Here is a 19,018-nt window from a genome sequence, read left to right as displayed (position 1 = left end):
TGGACATTCACCTGAAGTTACAACTAGAGAAAATATACCTTCTTTATGGCATTACAGGGAGAGATGCTTAGCAACATCCTGCTCCATGCCACAGCCTCAGGCAGGGGAGCCCAGCTGCTCTCCAGAACCTGACCGATCTGCTCTTTCTTATCAGCACTTCACTTATTAATATAGTTTAGCCCTTTGTAACTGCATGACATGGAAAACTCACATCCCTTAAGTTGCTGACACTGTAATCATAGTGGCAAGATGTTGTTTGTTATAAGTTGTAATGTCACATTATACTACAACTTACAATATTGATACAGGTAAGTTCTAACGCTACAGATGCAGAAAATAATATCCAGCTACATACGTTTTATGATATTACTTTCCAAACAGTTAATATGCAATGTATGTTAATGATACTCTAAAATTACTATCCTTTCTGTTCAACTGTATATAATTTTATTATACTATATAAAAAGGTGAAAAGAAGCAATTAATTGGAGAGCTAGCACCCACCTTTCATTACGGAGGGCCTACTTCTAGCACTAACAGCCATGCTGCAAATCCTTGGCTTCACTCACACGGTAAAATTCATTGTAACTCTGAAGAGATGGCTCCGGCTCAGAATGACTTCTGGTTTTATTCTGGACCATCACAGGTATGGGTCTGATATACCTCATACTAAAACAAATGAGAAGATTTCACTGGCTAAAGCTGGGTGAGGTTCAACAGCAATAAAACGGTTGCAGAGGTAGGGAGAAGTCTCTGGAATACGGTTCGAAATAACGGCAGCGTACTATTGTTTTACTGACTGTCTATTCTATGGAGGAAAGAGGGGGGTGAAGCAAGGTATGGATTTGTATGAAAGCCTGGCGGGTTCCCCATGAGAAACTCCTCGTGACCTCCCCTTCACGCTCACATGTTCTTGCTATCTTCCCACATCGCACAGGCAGCAGAGACCTCAGTCTGACAGATCTGTCCGCCACCAAGGGCTGTGCGCAGAGAGAGCATGCCTGGTGGAACCGAGACCTTCCCTACATTCTGCCTTTCCGCTATAGGCAATATTCCCTTGAAGTTAAAGTGCCATTGAAATTTTCCTCACCCCCGCCCCCACCCCCCACCCCCCATCACTGATGTTATTTTTGTTACCTTGTCTTTTTTGGTTTAGAACAAAAGGGATTAGCTCCAACAGTCAGCAGTTCATGCGCATACTACAAGTAGGCAAAATTTGTCACGGTGACATCAAACCGTTAACATGAACACATCTATTACCCTTTCTCTCCTGTTCGGTAAGACAGCTGCCCTCAAGGTATTAGCCTCTGAGCCTCCCTGATAAATCACTGATGTATAGGAAACCTGATTATCCCAACACAGCAGGAGCAGAAGATGCTATTCAGCTGCAGAAGAACATGGAAGAACAACATCCATGAGGCTTATAATGAAAGATTTTTTATATACTTAAGTAGTTAACAAAAATTTATTGCAAGAGATAGTTTGTCACTAGATTTACAGTTTCGGAGAACATAGTACAAAACATAGTGCATCAGCTTTGTCTAAACATTAAATAGGTGCAAATACACAAAGATAAAAACCAAAAATGAATACTTTACAACATAAGTTATAGAACTATAAATATATCTTATATACATTATACATATTCTAAGACATGATTTTCACTTTATATACAGAGAGAGTTCATATTAGTATCAGACTATTCAGTGCTTTAGTTATAGTACAGGTCTGACCTTCGCATGAATGTTTGCATCGTTACACTTACAGTAAATGCCTCCCAAGGAATAATGAATCTTAATCAGTATATTTCTCAGGACCATTTTGCAAAGCCGAGGGGACTGCAGAAACAGCAGGACCATTTAGCTGAAGACTCCTTCCCCCATCCCCAAAAAACCTGTCTTAGAAGAGAGGCTGCAGAGGAATGACGGCCGGGTGCGGGGACAGCAGGGATGGGAAGACAGTGTGTGGCAGCGGGGGAAACGCCAGCTGGGTTGGGTGCAGGACCGAGGGCGGCAGCAGCGGCAAATGCGGCGGGGCGACAAAAGCTGCGTGGCCCCCCGGGCAAAGCCGCGGTCCTACTGGTAGATGAGGTAAAGGTGCTCTGGAAAGAGCCGGGACCTGCGAGAGGAACTGCTGGTGGGGCTGGAGAACCTTCAGCGTACTGGCGGCAGCGTGCTGCTGTAGGATAGTGTGATGGATGGTGGTTACGGAGGTAGAACACAGCGGCGGCTGCAAGGGTAAGGGCTGCAGCGGGGAATTTGGGGGCTGCATTGCTGGGGGAGGGAAGGTGAACTTCACTTTGCTGGCCAGCATGTTTGGCGGCACGATCTGCTGATACGCCTCGGATGGGAGATCTTTAAATTTTTCATGGTTATCTGGAGGGAATATCAACGTCTGATCGGGCAGGGCAAAGGGGGCTATTAACTGCTCAGTAGTTAGAAAGGTGTGATTGTTTACATGTGCTTCTTTGAATGGCAAGGGTGGCGGGCTGCTAAATATGCCAGGATTACACTGTACCCATTCACTGGTCATCTCATTTATTTTCTCATGCGGTAGAGACTCAGCCAATTCATAATGGCAAAGATAGGATTTAGGAGGAACTTGTTCCAAATGTCTCTTAGGGAGGGGAACTTTGTAACGAGCTTGATTTTCACAGCTGTTGACGTTTTCTTTTTTCTTTTCATCCTGCAGAACATCCTGTGTGCTGGCAGCTGCCGGAGCACTGTGCCCAGGAACAGAAGCAGCAGAACCTGTGACGATGTCAGAAAATGTATTTGGAGCGCTCTGCATCGCTGCACATGGCATCAGTTTGTCATTTTCCAGCATGTGTGAACTATCTGTTTCTAGAGGTGACTTGCTTTCCTCCAGCTGCATTGTTTCATCCGTATCTTTTGCATGATCAGCTTTGGGATCCACGTCAGTTTCCTCTAGACTGGCTTGAGTCAAGAAGTCCCCCAAAATATTTAATGCAGAATTTGCAGAATTTTCTTTGGAAGGTCTGGAGGTCTCACTTCTTGTGTTCCTGTCAAGGTATACATGATGAATTCTAGTTTTTCTTCTTCTGCGTTTCCCTTTTGCCTTGTGATGCGTACCTGAAGTATGCGCTTGCCTTAGATATTCCTCTGATAACGCCTGTCCATATGAGCTTTCCTCCGACGAAGAGGAATAGGTATGCTGTCTCCGCTTGCGATGGGATTTTTCAGGTTCCTCTGTCAGAACATTGTAACCTCTCTTTATGGACTGGTTGTGACTCGGACTCTTCTCCTCACTGCATTGTCCTAAACATTTATGCTCTGGGCTACAGCTTGACCTCCTGACTTTCCAGCTACAACATGTTTTAGAGTACCTTAAGCTGTGCCTCCTAGAACGCGGAGCCAGCTGCTCTGCCTGTCTCCCAGAACTTGCTTTGCTCTTTCTGTGTGGTCGTTTACAACCATGGTGTTGGCCACTATTTTTTGCACTCCAAATATCACACAAGCCTCGGTCCCCGTGTACATGATCTGATGCAGACGTGACTCTCTTATAACTACTTTCAGTGCCAAGCTTTTGATGCGACTGCTGTATCTCTCCTGTAGCTAGCCAGATATTCCCCGCAACTTGTCCGCACTTATCTGGATCAGTTTGGAGGTGCTGATGCTTATTTTCATCTCTGTAACTAATTTCTTTTTCAGTCACTGAGGACATCTCCATTTCTGCTGCTGTTGTGTCCCCACAGTGATGATGATGACAATGACATAGTTTTCTTCTCCTTTTCCGTTTTCTACTTTTGTGAAGCCATTTTTCATGGCTTTCTTTGATCCAGACTTTGTTATATTTCTCATCTATCACAGTGTTTTGTCGCAAGTAATTTTTAGAAATGTGGTACTTTTCTATTTTTCTAATCCTGAATGACTCATCCAAGGACACTTTATTTTGATTTTTTGCAAGATCACAATTTCTGACAAGGGGAACATCACTTATGAGGGGTATTGTATAGTTGCACACATTTTTATTCATTTCTGTTTCATAATCACCACACTCTGAAGTAGGTTTATTTGTAAAATCCGAGACTAAGCTATCGTTGGATTCAGTTTTATGGTGCAGATGAGGTATGCTTGGCTGATGCTTGGGCTTTTCTTGGCTGTCACTTGCTCTAGATGACTTGAAATCAAAATACAAAGGATTACAGCTATAAGAAATCGATGGGTCTGTACTCGTGTAAGTTAACATTTCTGTTGGCCACTGAAGAATATTTGATCCATGTTTGCTACGAACAGGAACAAAGGGTTCACAAGGTCTCTTGCGCATGTCCTGTTTGCTTTGTGGCGTTCCGCTACTGCTTTCTTCAGATGGTGATGGAACTAATATGTCTGCCCCCAGCTTTTGTATTTCAGTTTCAGTTGTGGATGAATCACTGTTCCTGTCTTTATCATTTTCCTCCGCAACATCCTGCAGAGATGAACAATCCTCTACAACCGCTTGTGCAAGAGCCCTGTTTGCCTGCAGCTCGTAACCGCTGCAGTCCAGGGGCAGGACCTCAGCACTCTCTGCAACCGCTGGCACCGTTTGGTCCGCAAAGTCTGCTGGACTTACATCAATACCACAGCCATCCATGTCCGAGGACATCAGCTGCTTTGAATGGGACACAGAAGGAGATAATATGGGACTCTCTAGCACCCTGGTTTCTTCACTGGCCAGCTCTTTTGACTCCTGAGCTTCAGGAGCTTCTGCTGTGTCGATGCATTTTTCCACCAGTGGGTGAAAACAGTCGTGTTTCTCCTCAGGGCACAGGACTATTTCTGCCACTGAAGGGGACTGAAGGTTACACGCTCCTGGAACAAACCTACTTCTCCTGCTCAATCCACGTTCCAGAGATGTTTCATCATTATATTCATAGAAAACAGCAGCTGAAGACTCCAGTTTGACTGCTGCTTTCTTAGGAAAAGCAAAAGAGAACCCAACCCTATGTCCTTGAGCTCCTTGAACCTGATCTCCACGTTTGTTAGCATCAGATTTATTACTACATGCATTTCCAGGAGAAGAAGAAATAACAGAAGCAATGTCTTTACAATTCTGCGCATCATGCATTAAAGTACAGCTGAAATCCTGTTTGTCAGCAGAATCTACAGCAGCACTTTGTGGGATATCATTGCAATGATCTCGCACAGTCACTGTAGTGGACTTGAACATAGGGCCACTGCCAGGAGCGCTAGGAAGGAAAACAAAACTCAGTCAGCATCTTTCAGAGAACGGCAGACAGAAATACAGAGTTACATCAGTACCTATGATTTTTTTTTTTTTTTAAAGAAAGAGGAAGAATCTGTGGATACGTAGATTTAGAATAAGAAAAAAATGTCATCTTGTATAAGATCCATTGACTAGTATTAAAAAAAAAAAAAAAAAAAAGAAGAGTAAATATATTTTGCCCCCAGTTTCTTTGTGTGAAGTTATCAGCTGAAGGGCTAATAACCCTACAAGGTAGTTCACTTTCCCAAGACATACTGGCTGGCCTAATAACAGATTGTGTATCTCCCTAGAAATCCTGCTTCTCCTCCCAGTAGACCACTGTGGTTACAACACTATTACCGCAAATAGCAGAGGTTTTACATTCCTTTGTGCTACAAAGTATTTTAAACCAGAGAGCACCTCACAGACCGCTTCCCTCTTAGCCATCACCCCAGTGACTGCTGCTCTGCCCACGGGCGGTCACCCAGCAGCTCCCATCCTATTTGTGTTCACAGACCAAACCCTTGCAATCTCAGCAATTTCTTTCATGGAAAAATAATACCAGGGGGAGTAATTCAGCTGACAGTAGTGCAGTAAGTGATTCATCCCTCTTGAGAAAAAATTTATCACTGTCTACTTCTGTTCTTCAGTTCATGTCCTCTTCCCATCTGTTCTATCTGACTTAATAGGAAGTAAAGAGAAGAGTAAAAACTGTTTAAGCTGCCAATTTTCCAGGATCCACAGGAACTGCTCAGCACTAGGAGTAATGGAGTTACGTTACAACAGTATTTTTTTTGTTGTTGTTTTAACCAAATTATTGTGTGCTACAGTGCAGAGCAATACTAGATGATGGGTCACTTGGAAAACTTGCAAGTGTCATTTAAGACCCCAAGAAGTGCTGAGGTAAAGAATGACAAACTTGATCTATTTGGTTTAGAAATTAAGGTAGAGGTTTTACAAGAAAGGAATTCCTCAAGAGATTTCCTGTCTTGTAGAGTTCTTCATAAATTTAAAATATATATTAAAAATCGCACACAAATCCTTTCTTTAACAGAATAAAATTTTGACTTCTACAAAGGCAACCTAGGAAATACCAGTCTAAAAAATCCCGTGTGTCTGTCTATATCACACTTCTAAGCATGCAAAGTGGTAGTAAAAAGCAATTCTTAAATAGAGAAATAAAGCTCAGAGATAAATTCTCCTTTGGGAACTAGAAGACTACTAAAAAAATGAACAAACCAAACCCAAAACAGAATCAACAAAACTCCGCAAAATCTGGGCTTCACTAGCATGGAAAAAGGGAAACACTAAGCTCCTCTTTCTCCTGAAATATGCTAAACTCAGATTTTGGAGTATATTTAAGGGGAATATATCTAATATCCTCAAGTATTAAATTTGGACAGTTAAAACACTAATAGAGGAGAAAGTGTCTCGATAAGAGTTATCATAAAATGATAAAAAAAACCCCCAAAACTAGGTGTAATTTTGCTCATGTCAAACAGATCTCACAACATTCATGTCCCATCCACCTACTTAGACTGTTTCAGCACGCTGCCCACCATCCGAACTACAGAGAAAGAGACTATTACTGAACAAGAGCATCAGCTTGTTTAGATTTCTCTGTTTACATCTGGTGAGAAAAAGGCTAGATAAAAAGAAAACATTTGCACTTGAGCATCTACTTTTTCACTTTTTTCCCCATAGATTCCACTGTGAAAAGGTGGTATGTATATTTTCACTGGCTTGTCAGTATCATAAACGTATCATATTTAGGTGAGAATATAGTCACCACTAGCAAGCTCAATATTAATTTAAACAGTATGTGCAGATGCACCACTAAAATGTATGATGAGCAAGGAGTCACTTTTGCAGAGGGAGGTAAACACTGCTGAGCTGGGGAAAAGGAACACTTAACTTTTAATATAAAAAAATGCCATTATTGAAATTTAAAACTAGATTTCTGGAAGCTTTCCCAGGCGAGCAGTTTGAAACCTAAATCACAGAGATCTGTTACATCCTAGAAAGACTGACTGTATTCCTCGCCTCATCAATGAAGCAGTGTCAGCCTGTAAATGCATGACCTAGTTCACTCAGCTTTCAACCAATGTGCCTGGTTTTATGAAATATATATGAAACACATCTTTTTTTTAAACTAAAAATACATGTCATTTTAGCTTCACTGAAAAAGCAACGTTAAACATTCATTTCTGCACATAGTGTGAATCAAGTTACTGTACACATACTGCTTCAAAAATGCCATAAACACGCATGTGGGGCTCCAGCCGAGAGACTCCAATTGCCTTGTGCCCCACAGCACCAATTAAGAGTGGAGGGCTTATTTTAAAGTATTTTTAATGTTTCAGCAGCTATGCACTTACCACGTTCTCTCCTTCCTTAGCTCAGCTAGCTTATGCAAACGTTGAAGGGCTTTTTCCTGTTTCCTTTCATCTTTTCGTGACTTAGATGCTACATTTCGAGCAAACTCCCTCTGTTTCAGTTCCTTCAGTCTCTGCAAGAAATAGTCATATAATGCACACAAAAACCCCAGGGATGCTAAACATGACAGTTACTTTCTGGTAAGCACTCATGGCACAAGTTATTTTCAGACCTAACCAAAGTGACCCATTCAATAAATTTATACATTTCAAGTGAATAACCAAAACACACAAAGATGCTAGAGACAGGTTAGCCAGGTTAGAGATAATGTAAAAAATTTTACCGTAGCTTTTGTAGTTAATGTAGACCACCCTCAGCAGGATGACATAATGTTCATCCAGAATTTTGCTTAAGAACCTTCTCTACAGCCTGATTGCTCTTTGAGACAATAATAAAAAAATCATGAGACCACCCCAGGTATTTTTCTGCAAAGTTGCTCTGCAGCCTGTTGACCCCGCAGCCAGCATTAAATCTTGGGGTTTTCTGCCCAAGATGCTGGGCATAGCATTTGTCACCGCTGAACCCCCGGAGAAGCCTGTCAGCCCTTTTCTCCAGCTTACCAGGGTCTCTCCAGACCTGCCCTACCATGTTATCAGCATGGTATCACCTGCAAAGCTCCCAAGAGCGCGCTGTCCTGCCATCCAGCTCATTACTAGAGACGTTAAAAGGGTCCTGTCCCAGCGAGGATCCCCAATGGCCAGAGAAGTCTTGTATTTTGAAATGGGAAAATCTGCCCTTTGAAGGAGCTTATCTTCTGCTCTTGCTGGTGTCTGATGCTGCAGTTAAGCAGACACTAAGCTTTGATCCAGCACCACATCGGATTTCATCTCCAGCCTGTTTCTTTTTGGGGGAAATTAAAATGCAGAGCTCTGACCCTCCACACCAAAAGGAGATTTCAGGGTTTTTTTTGTATCACAGGACAAATACGCAGAGACTTCTCTAATCATTCATGTCAGTGAAAAGTATTCCGGTAGGTCCCAACGCCCATCAGTCCCCGATATGGCTCACAGTCAGGTGACATCATTTTGTAAGACTGTAACCTCACGATTCTGGGGAGGACCCAGTAACCTGCCACTGTTTTAGTGGCCAAGGGCTAATGGCTGGCCATGAATAGGGGCCACGTGGGTTTGTAAAAGCAGTAATTCTAACTCCAAATTGTCTGAGGGATATCTAGAGCTTTTCTTATCCCTGGTGGCGCATAATACACATGGAAATAGAGTTTGCAGAACTCTATCAGCACTGTTCTCCTGCTCCTTCTCAATTTTTTATTTCACCCCTATCGTGATTTTTTTTTTTCCTATTCACAGAAAAATAACCCCCCATATACTATCATTCACTTCTTCACTGAGAGGGTGGTCAGTCACTGGAACTGGCTCCTGAGGGAAGTGGCCACAGCACCCTGTCTGCCAGAGTTGAAGGAGAGTCTGGACGATGCTTTTTGGTCATATGGTTTAGTTTTAGGTAGTCCTGCGCACAGGACTAGATGATCCTTATGGGTCCTTTCCAACTTGACATACTTTGTGACTCTATGATTCATTTACACACTTTCTTTGCCATTTCAGGTGATGCTAGTGCTACCTTGGCAGTCCATTTAATGCCAAGAAACATGTATGTACAAACCTGCTGAGAAAGCAAACAAACAGTTGCGGAAAAATGAGCACCACTCTCTATTTTCAATTTTTACATTTTTTTCAAATAACTGGACACCCTTGATAGATACAGAAAAATAATCTGAAATGTAATCACCTCTTCTACCATTTATATTTTCTAGATAGAGTTATCAAAATTTGTTTTATTGTACTAATACAGTGCAACGTTATAAACACAATCAAAACTGGATGTACAGCGACTTTTTTCCAAGAAAAAAGGCTTGAAATGTGAAGCACCTTTGTAGAACGTTTTTTACCCCATGCGTTCCTGTTTTACTAAAGACCCTGCTTCCCACCAGCCACTCATGAAACCTGAAATATTTCATTTCATAGGTGACTTCTGAGTACTCAGAACACAAGAGAAGGGATAAAGTTTGCTCCTTCCCCTCCCCACCTCCAGCCCATGGCATTTGAAGAGAGGATTTCATTCCATTTTGTGGAGCTCAATAATTTTTCAGGTCTTTTCCCCCTCCAATGCATAAAGAAAAGAAGTATGTGATAAAGCAAGAGAAGAAAAGAGAGATAAAAGGGTGCCTTTTTCACAAGGTTAAAAAGGAGAAGCTGAGGTATATACAAATCCATAATCACCCTCCAGCAGCAGCACTTTACTGTAATTACCATAATGATTATAATTAGCGTTTTGATTCTGACCAGATTTTGACCCCTTTAGTCTTAACTGCTGAAAGTTAGTGGGACTCCGCGCCATCAGGAGTGCCAAGCTAATGTGACTCCATGGTTCAGGGTGCAAGTAAGGTCTCACTCACAGCGAATAGGGGCAATGCTGTTAAAGGAATTTCTACCTGACCTTGGAGGCACGAAGATGGGTTTCATGCCTGTCATTGCCAAGTAAACATCATTCTACCCATCAGAGCCTCCCGTCAGTTCGATCAGTCATTATCTGTTTAGTATGTACCAGATCTGGTACAGAAGAACCGTTCACAATTTTTAATTAAATTGTTCTTCTTGATTGCTACAAGTAGGTGTCACACAATCAACGTGTGAGACAGAGGAGACCGGCAGAAGTTTTGTGTGCACAGCCATCATGTCGAACTGCCTGCTCTTCTCTTCTGGAGAACTACTTGTTCCCAAGCTACCCTTCTGTCAGACCTCCTGTCAAACACACCTCCCTTTGCCTGTACAGAAAACCGGTCTTAGCAGAATATGAACTAGTTATACAACGCGGATGGGTTTTTCTTCTTACAACTGCTGTCTGAGTCTTTTTCATGGACAGCTTTAACGATCTATAAGGATTATACCTCAGTAACTCCTGAGGTCTTTATTCGGCAAATACATATGTACAAGTGGAACTTTTCTTAGTTGTAAGCCACAAAACTTGCACCTAGTGCAAGCTGTTTTGAGGCCTGCTTGGGCAGTTTCCAAAAAATACTGTTTCATACACATAAAAGGTCATCTCAGTGAGAAAATGTGTGTCCCTTTTTGATACTGTAGTTATTTTCTGTATTTTCTCTTTATTTAGCCATCTGATAAGCTATCACTTGCACTTCCTTACTGCACTTTGTCATGCGAGTGGTTGCTAGCACTGCATTTATGTTGCCCTATACATGATTTTGTTGGTTTTGCTTCTATTATGCAAATTAAAATGAAACATTACCCAATTATACGCAAAATTATTACACCCGATTATATGTAAAATACCATTGGTCCATGCATTCTGAGTATCATGAGACCTTCCCCCAAATGCTGTTCAAAGTAAATGGCAGTAATAAAAAACCAAGTGTGCTTTATTCTTAAAAAGCATCTTTTCCTTAATGTTTTTATGCCTTTCCATGTGGCAGAGGTATTCACTAATGCTAACTTCTATAGTTAGTTTAACGCCTGTTATGTTTGTTTGTTTCTACGGATCAGTAAGCAAATAATTAGAAGGCAGTCATACAGTATTTATGTACGATTCCCTTCTGTATTTTGCTCTGCTTACAAACCAGCTCAAAACATATAAGTCCTAGCAAGTAGAATTCAACAAACAGTTCACAATGAATAATTAAATGGCATTTCTCCAAGAAAACTAAATGCCTTCATGATTATCCTGATACGCTGTATTGCCACTTTGAACAGGCTGAGCATGGACCATCATCGGTTTGCAAATTACTTCCCCAAACGTGGAGCACTGGGAAGCCTCACCCTGACCCTCCAGCCTTGCAATGGGATTCTGACATTGGCTTGCTTTCGCTTGGGCACAAGCTGAATTATTTTAACAAATCTAACTGTAACACTGGGCCTGAAGCAGAAATATTCCACTTATTTCTAACAAACTCAGCCAGGAATCTTACTGCAGGCCCATTATATCATGCTGAGCTGAGGTATGCAACTCCAGACGAAAAAGAAGACTTCACCAGCTCCCACACAACTATGCATGGATGAAACTATTCATTGAGAAGGCCACATGAGGTCCAAACTCAGGTGTGGTATTTCACTCAGAGGCATACAGCTCAGGTGTCCCCAGGCTTGCTGTGGAAGACACTCACCAAAAAAATCAAAGAAATCCTAACTGGACTTCCAACAGGACTCCATTTCTGGTTACTTCACCTATGTCTTCACTTCTCCATTTTCCACATTAGACAATTAATTTCAGCATGCCGCTTCTCAAAAAGCTCACGATGACTTTTCTAATTCTACCTGCATTTTATAATACAGGAACCACAAGCCCAGATCCTGCTGCTGGAGCCAGCTGCCTGAAGACCTCTGTGGATCAAAGCATCTCGAAAGACATTACGGCATTAAGTGCACTTCTTACATTACTACTACAAGCCTTCTGCCACCTGGCAAAGTAGTTGTTGGTTTTGTTTTGTTTTTTAACTCATGATTTAAGCACTTGTAACAACAGCACTTCAAACTAATAGGTCTTCAAAACAGAGAAGACATTAATTAATAAATATACCCAGGACACCAAAAGCACGTAAAGGCTTAATAGTGTACCTGAATACCATGATACCAGGTCATAAAATGTGTGTGTGGGGGGAAAACAAACAACCCAGCCTCAAGTAATTTTATCGCTTGAAACATATCATCTAATGTTATCAGAACTGACTCTGAAGAATAACAGTGAAACTTTTCATACAGTTTATGAAACGGAAGGGGAAATCATAACTAGCATCAGCATTGACACAGCCTCTCTGTATGGCCTTAGTAACTCATGTAAAAAACAGTCATTCCTCCCCAGCACAAAGGCACCCTCTAAGGACTGCTTATTCAGAGAGGCTTTCATAGACCACCTGTGCAAAGCTTATCTCCCTAGTCTAGGAACAACTTTAACAGGGTCAAGAACCAGCGGGAACAGTTCTAACAACAGCAGGAGCCAGAAAAATGTCTATCGGGGGATTTCAGGGAAATGCAGTTCAGGTATTACTATGTTAATTTGCTTTTGCCCTTAGATTAACAATTAAATTACATGGACTTTTATGATGCTGAAAATATGTAGACCATAAATTCATTTTCTGATCAATGGATGTAAAAAATTACAGAGCTTAACAGCCATGACATCAAATTTTGCTGCTTTATTGTCTTTTTCTTTTACCAGAAAAAATAACTGTATTGTCAGTAGCCACTGAGTCATGAATGTATGCGATTATTAGCCTTTAAAAATAACTCATCAAAATAAAACTTCCTTTTCTTACTCTGTAATTTTGAAATATTCGAAGCTGCAGCACAAATAGCATGAGCAGGTTGCTACAGCCCTTTGTATGCTGAGCACTAAAATATCAAGTGTTTGTGTTATACCTCAAAATTTTGGTCGTAGCTCTTTTTCAAGTTAGTTGCTTCTGAAAGATCGAATACAGCAGAGCCACAGCTGATGTGGGAACTTTTGAGAAAGTAGATGAGTGATCAGGGAAAGAGGCCAGGGTATATTTCAGCCCTATAGCTTTACGTTACATTAAGAGAACCGACATACTGTCACACCTATACCACACAGCAGAAAATGCAGCGGCTGCTTAACTGGCACAAGGACTTTGAAACTGTAAAGGGAGGTGAAGCTAAAAGCAGTAATGGAGTCAAATTTCCAAATTGCCCACGTCGGCAGAGGGAGGACGAGCATCAGTCTCTGTTTTGGCAAACAACCTGCCAGACCAGGAGAACAAGGCACAGGTCTCCTCCTACTCTAGCCTCCAGCAACAGCAGCATTAGGCTGAGACTGTGAAGACATGGGATATTCGGTCCTACAGGTGTGTTCTAAATCCAGCATAAGCTTCCCCAGTCTGTAACTCCATTTGCACCCTGAAAGGAGCTGGAAGTCCACTGCAGCTCCCTCCTGCCCTTCAAAAATTTGCTGATAACCTAAACATGGGGAACACAGGTTGGTAGTTCAGCGATGCTGTGGAGGTGACACAAAAGTGGCATTTGGATTTATTCAGAATAAATCAAATATCTCCTCTCTCTAAATCCGTATATGAGATAAAACATATTGTAATTGTTAATAAAGAGGGGTTGGGGGCTTGAATTCAGTTTCTTTTTTAAAGAACTTGATTACTGCTTAATACGGGGATTAAATAAGAGTACTTCTTAGCTGCTGCCGATTCTTCTAGAAGCTGTGCGTGCTCCCCTTTCTCTGAATACTACATGACTACTGTTGATACACTGTCACATAACTGAGATGGTTTATTGCTTCTTTATGTGAATTATGGTACGACAAACAGAGCAACAACGTGCTCATTAGATAAACACTTGTCACATGAAACCAGTTTTGTATACCTTCACAAAGAGGCTTGAGCTTAATCAAAAATAAATAATAACAGAATAGATCAGAGCTCCTGTAAACACTCAAATGGGGAATGCATCATGCTATTTAAAGCAGAAAACATTGCTTACTAAGATGTAAAATACACCTTCTCTGGTGGTTTCTGTGAGCACATATATTGTAATGTTCTGCGACTGGAGCCTCCACCACTTAGCACAGCACAAAAGGGCAGCATCTCTTCACTTGTGCTCTGGTCTGCAATTCCACATATTTTCCATGACCATATCTTTTATATTATTTAAAAAAAAAGAACAAACAACCCTTTGTAAAGACTACAGAAGAACTTAAAACTCCAAGAAACAAATAGTGTAATACAAGAAGAACTTACCCTGTTAATGCTATAGTCCTTCTCTAGCAAAGTCAAACAAGGCAAGTTACTTCCAGAGAAAGGAGAAATGTCAAGATTTCTCAACGGAATTAGTAACTCAACCACTCAAATAAGCAGACTAAGGAAGAAATCAATAGACAACAATTTTTTTTCATGCTTCCAGTATGGAATTAATTACTACAATATGTTCCTGTAATAGAAGAGGAAAAGGGGGAAATTTTCACAGCAGCCTACAACTGCTTGACGGGAACTGCACAGCAGATGAGAGTCACTTGTTGCTAGCGGTGGGGAAAAGTGCCTGCTAGGGCAGTGCCGCACTGGAACATGTTACCCAGGGGGGCTGTGGAATCTCAAAGCCCTACAGAAATTCAAGGCATGGCTGAAAAAAGCCCCATCTTCCTTGATGATCTCATGTTGGTGAGCCGCTAGCTCCTTCCAACCACCATTTTTACGATTTCCATCTTACACAGTGAGTTATCCCATCGGTACACTTTGTCAGTGTACAGGCTACACTGGCCACTTGCTTTGGTTTTGAGAGGCCTTTAATAAATAACGTTGAGGTATTGCTGAAGTAGGAATAACTTTCAGTTTGTTGCAAGTTATAAGCTGCTTCTAACTGCCTCTGCTTATAGCTGTATGTATCTCACTTTAAGTTTCAAAACTTAAGCTTTTTTTAAAAAATTGAGAGCTCCACCGATTTGCAACAGAACCCCATTTTATGTGATTAGATATTAAGCTCTACAGATAACAAGGAACATGCAGGTTGTGAATAATCTGTTCCTCTCCTATTTCCACCACAAACCACAGCCATACTCTCCTGACAGTCTTTTAATATTAGAAGAAATCTAACATACGCAGATATAGATATATGCAGGATTTTAAAATAGCGAGTCCTTGGAGCCCATGAGATTGCTGAATAGATAGATATAGTTGAAGTGAAACTGCTCTTTCTCCAGCACTGTCAAGAGCATCAACCCAGACTGGGGAGAAAGTGGGGATTAAGAGGAACAGAAGGTTGGGATTGTTTTACCTGCCAGTCATGGGCCCAAAGGAGGTGGGTGACGAGCAGGTGAGATTCTTCATGATGTGGGCGATTTTGATTAACTTTAAATGAAGACATATAACATTCAGAAACAACTATAACTTGCTCATAAGCACACCTGAGCAATACACAGCAGTTCAGTCTGTTGTGTAGTCTGCAGAAAAGAACTGTTGAACCAGCCTTTATATTCAGGTCCTACAAATATATATTCAATACATGTATTATGTTATACAACTGAAAATTCACAATGGTCTTTTCTACTTTTGTAATATAAAACTTGAAATTATCATTAAATATAAATAAGTTTTTGAGACTACTTCAGACTCGCATATGAAGCATTTTTCTTGTAAAGTGTGTTTGAGTTCAGATAGATCTTCCCATGTGCGTTCACAGGGAAAAAAATAATGAAACGAGCTTAAAATGAAAACCAAACCCAAATGAAAACATTATTGTTTTCCAAATCATGGGGAAAATCAGAATATTAAATATTTTGCACACTTGCACCTGTAATATACATGAAAGCTAGTGGTTGTCTTTGGTGAAGATCTTAATAATTACTCTTGATTAGGTGACTGCAAAAGAAATATGCTGAAGCAATAGCAGGAAAAATCAATCCTTCTCAGCTTTCTATTCTTTTTAACGCTTTTCCTTCAGAAATTATCTGCCAGAAACAAACACATACTTCATTATATGATGATTAATGCCCTTCCCAGCACAATAAGCCTCATGTTTCATTTGACATCATTCCAGTGCCTGCGCATCTTCTGCTCTTTTCCAGTATCCTCTGTTGCAGGATTCAGATAGCATTATGGCTTACAATTGAACAAGGCTCCAGGACTTTAACAAGTAACAGGTTACAGAGCATAAATTAAGAGTCTTGTTGATTTCGTTTGAAGATAATTACATTTTTGGAAGTTCACTAAATGGCCGCAGCATTGCCATTGTGCAAAAAACCTTGTTTCAAGCCTACAGAATTGCTGAGCACTGCATACTGAATATTTCACTGCGATAGCTACTAACCACGTGTGTAACAACAGCCTGATCTTATTGCAAGCTGTAGGATATTTTTTTGTTAGCTTCAGCAAAAATCAGCTGAATACTCCATAAATATTAAGGCCAAGACCGAAGAAAACAGCATAGACATACAGAATTAGCATCTCACCTATCAAATTAGTTTTACCAGATAATGAAAAGAACATAAAGCTGACACACACTTGTGCATCTGGAAAGTGGTTACATATGCTAGTCTCTAATTTAAAGTTATCTGTTTTAATGATCCTAGGCCTAATTCCGCTTCTCTTGAAGTCAATGGAGAAACTCCTGCTGAGCTCAGGGAGAGCAGAGGTTTTAAATTCACCATGGAAATTTTCAGCAGCGCTTAAGGAAGCTTCTTCAGTCACAAAGATTAAAGACAAGACCGGTACACGTCACCTCTTTAAGGATCACTTTACCTTTGCACCCACTCCTGCACCGTTTAGGATTCTGATTCAAAAAGAACATATGCAACATTGTAAATCCTGTCAAGAAATGATTATTCATAGGACTGTTAGAGAAACAGGCAATGCTGTAGGGAAAAGAACTCAGCTCCACACTGCTGGGAAAACGCAGGTGGCCGTAAGCGTGGGGCTGCCCTCAGAGGCCACAGCTCCTCTTGCTGCTCCAGGGGGAACAACCCAGCATGGACCATTTCAGACATCATGTGCCACTCCCTGGTCCCACAGAATTATCCACCACTTTCACTCCAACAGTGAAATTTAAGCATCCAGAATAATCTGTCTGAGCATAGCATATACAAGATTTTCAAGTTTGACAGTTCTGCTGCAACCAAAACAGTGATACAGGGAGGCACTTCCTCCTGGTATTTTCAGGTGGGCACCAGTCACTGAGATCTAAACATAGATGAGTGCTTCACTCTCTGGCCAGTTACAATTTCCCATGCATCAATAACAAAGAGCTCCACAACATCCCACCTAAACTCTATCTGGAAGCTTTAAGCTATTGGGAAAATCCGCATTTGAGCTGCATTCATCTTCCATAAATCATTTCACAGGAGCAACGACTTCCTCACCAAGAACTCCTTTCACAGAAAGGTCACCTCTACATCTCTTTGCAGAGGGAAAATTGGATTTCTCTTCTGAATGACTTTCCAGTGGGAGACAATAAGGCCACAAAATGGATAGCTCCATAAACACACAAGTGTTGGATGGCTCAGCAGTTAACGTTGTCTTCTGCTCATTTTGGAGACTGTTTTGCTGTTTTCTGCATGAATAATGTACTTGGCAGCTCTGAGTTCTTCGAGACTTCATCCAACAACTCTTCACTCCCGTGCCCTCCAACACCTACCAGCGTCTGTCGTTACCTACCAGCTTTTCACCTTGGTCAAGATGGTTCACTGAAGTTCTCTTCAGTGGAATCATGCTGCTATTCTGATCTTTCCTCCTCCTTCCTTACTGAAGGAGGACACGATGCCCTTTCTACAAGCATGTTAAAAACTGCAAGCGGAAATTTTTAGTCTATGTTTACTGTTTTAACCTCCTTGGTCATTGACATTCTTAGGAAAGACTGCCACAGAAACAAACCCGCCAAATCTTAAATCTTTCCAGCCTCCACAATATGCACTATGACTGAAAATGAGGAATTAATATTTACAGTCAGGTCGCCTAAATGTTATTTTCTGTAATCTTTGAAGGATACGCTAGTAACTGTGATAGGCTGAAGGAGATACATGAATTCTCTCAAAGGAAGCTCTTTATTTTAATTCTTTATGTCAGAGTTAAATCACAATCCCCTTCTCACACCAGTTTTATATTGGATCAGTCAGCCGTTCAAAGCCTCTGCTCTCAAATTGCTTCTCATCGGCAGGATCTGGTCCTTGCCAGCGATTATCCCAGGACCATGACAAGCTTCTTTAAAATATGTATCAATTTGACCAATAAAAATTGAGATAAGAATAGGCCTTTGCTAATTTTGACACATATGTCTCAGCCACAGCTAACCGGCACAGACAAAATCTGAGTTATCCTTAAGCCAACCTTTAATACTAACCACACAGACTGCTCTGAGAAAAACACAAGACTGCAGAAAAAAATATTAAATATGAAGTATGCATCTTGCAAGGCAAAATGAAAACTGTAACCTGGCATTATTCTTTCATTTTCACCTATGCAGATGAAGTGTGCTGTAAAGTAACTCTGGTAACATCCTGGTGACTTTACCACAAATAGCAGTTATTGGTAGCCAGCAGTCAGGAGAGCACGTGTCTGCACTGTGTGTGTCTTCTACTGCATCCTTGCTTTTGCTGACTGAAATATAAGTAACTGTAGAGCAAGGATGTATGTGTCACCACATTACACTAATAAAATATTACTTAAGTTATCAGTAAACCACAGCTTGGTGGCTGCTGAGGGAAACCAGCACTGCAACAGAGACCCCAATAGGACAAGCACGAGATCATAGCAGAGGCCTTGAAGGTGCAAGGAATGGGATGACAGCAGGATCCCAGCACGATAAACAAGTCATTAGTGTTCAGTTACTGCTTGCTAAAGGAATGAAACTTTAAAATATGGATAAAAGTGAGTTTAGGGATAAAAGAAAATTAAGAAGTATCC

General features: G+C 41.1%; 1 protein-coding gene across 1 annotated transcript in view; it reads right to left on the bottom strand.

Moving 5' to 3' along the window:
• Positions 1–1,124: 1,124 nt before the first annotated feature.
• ZNF804A (zinc finger protein 804A) overlaps positions 1,125–19,018 on the bottom strand; it is a 153,167-nt gene continuing 135,273 nt past the window's right edge. The window contains exons 3-4 of the mRNA XM_055719457.1: positions 7,584–7,714; positions 1,125–5,188 (exon numbers count right to left, since the gene is read on the bottom strand). Of these exons, the coding sequence (XP_055575432.1) occupies positions 1,900–5,188; positions 7,584–7,714 (3,420 nt within the window). The 3' untranslated portion in view covers positions 1,125–1,899. The remainder of the gene's footprint in view (positions 5,189–7,583; positions 7,715–19,018) is intronic.

This window comes from Falco cherrug, chromosome 8, assembly GCF_023634085.1.
Source record: "Falco cherrug isolate bFalChe1 chromosome 8, bFalChe1.pri, whole genome shotgun sequence".
NCBI lineage: Eukaryota > Metazoa > Chordata > Aves > Falconiformes > Falconidae > Falco > Falco cherrug.
The sequence above is the reverse complement of the archived record's forward strand: the minus strand, read 5'-3'. Positions and strand labels throughout refer to the sequence as shown.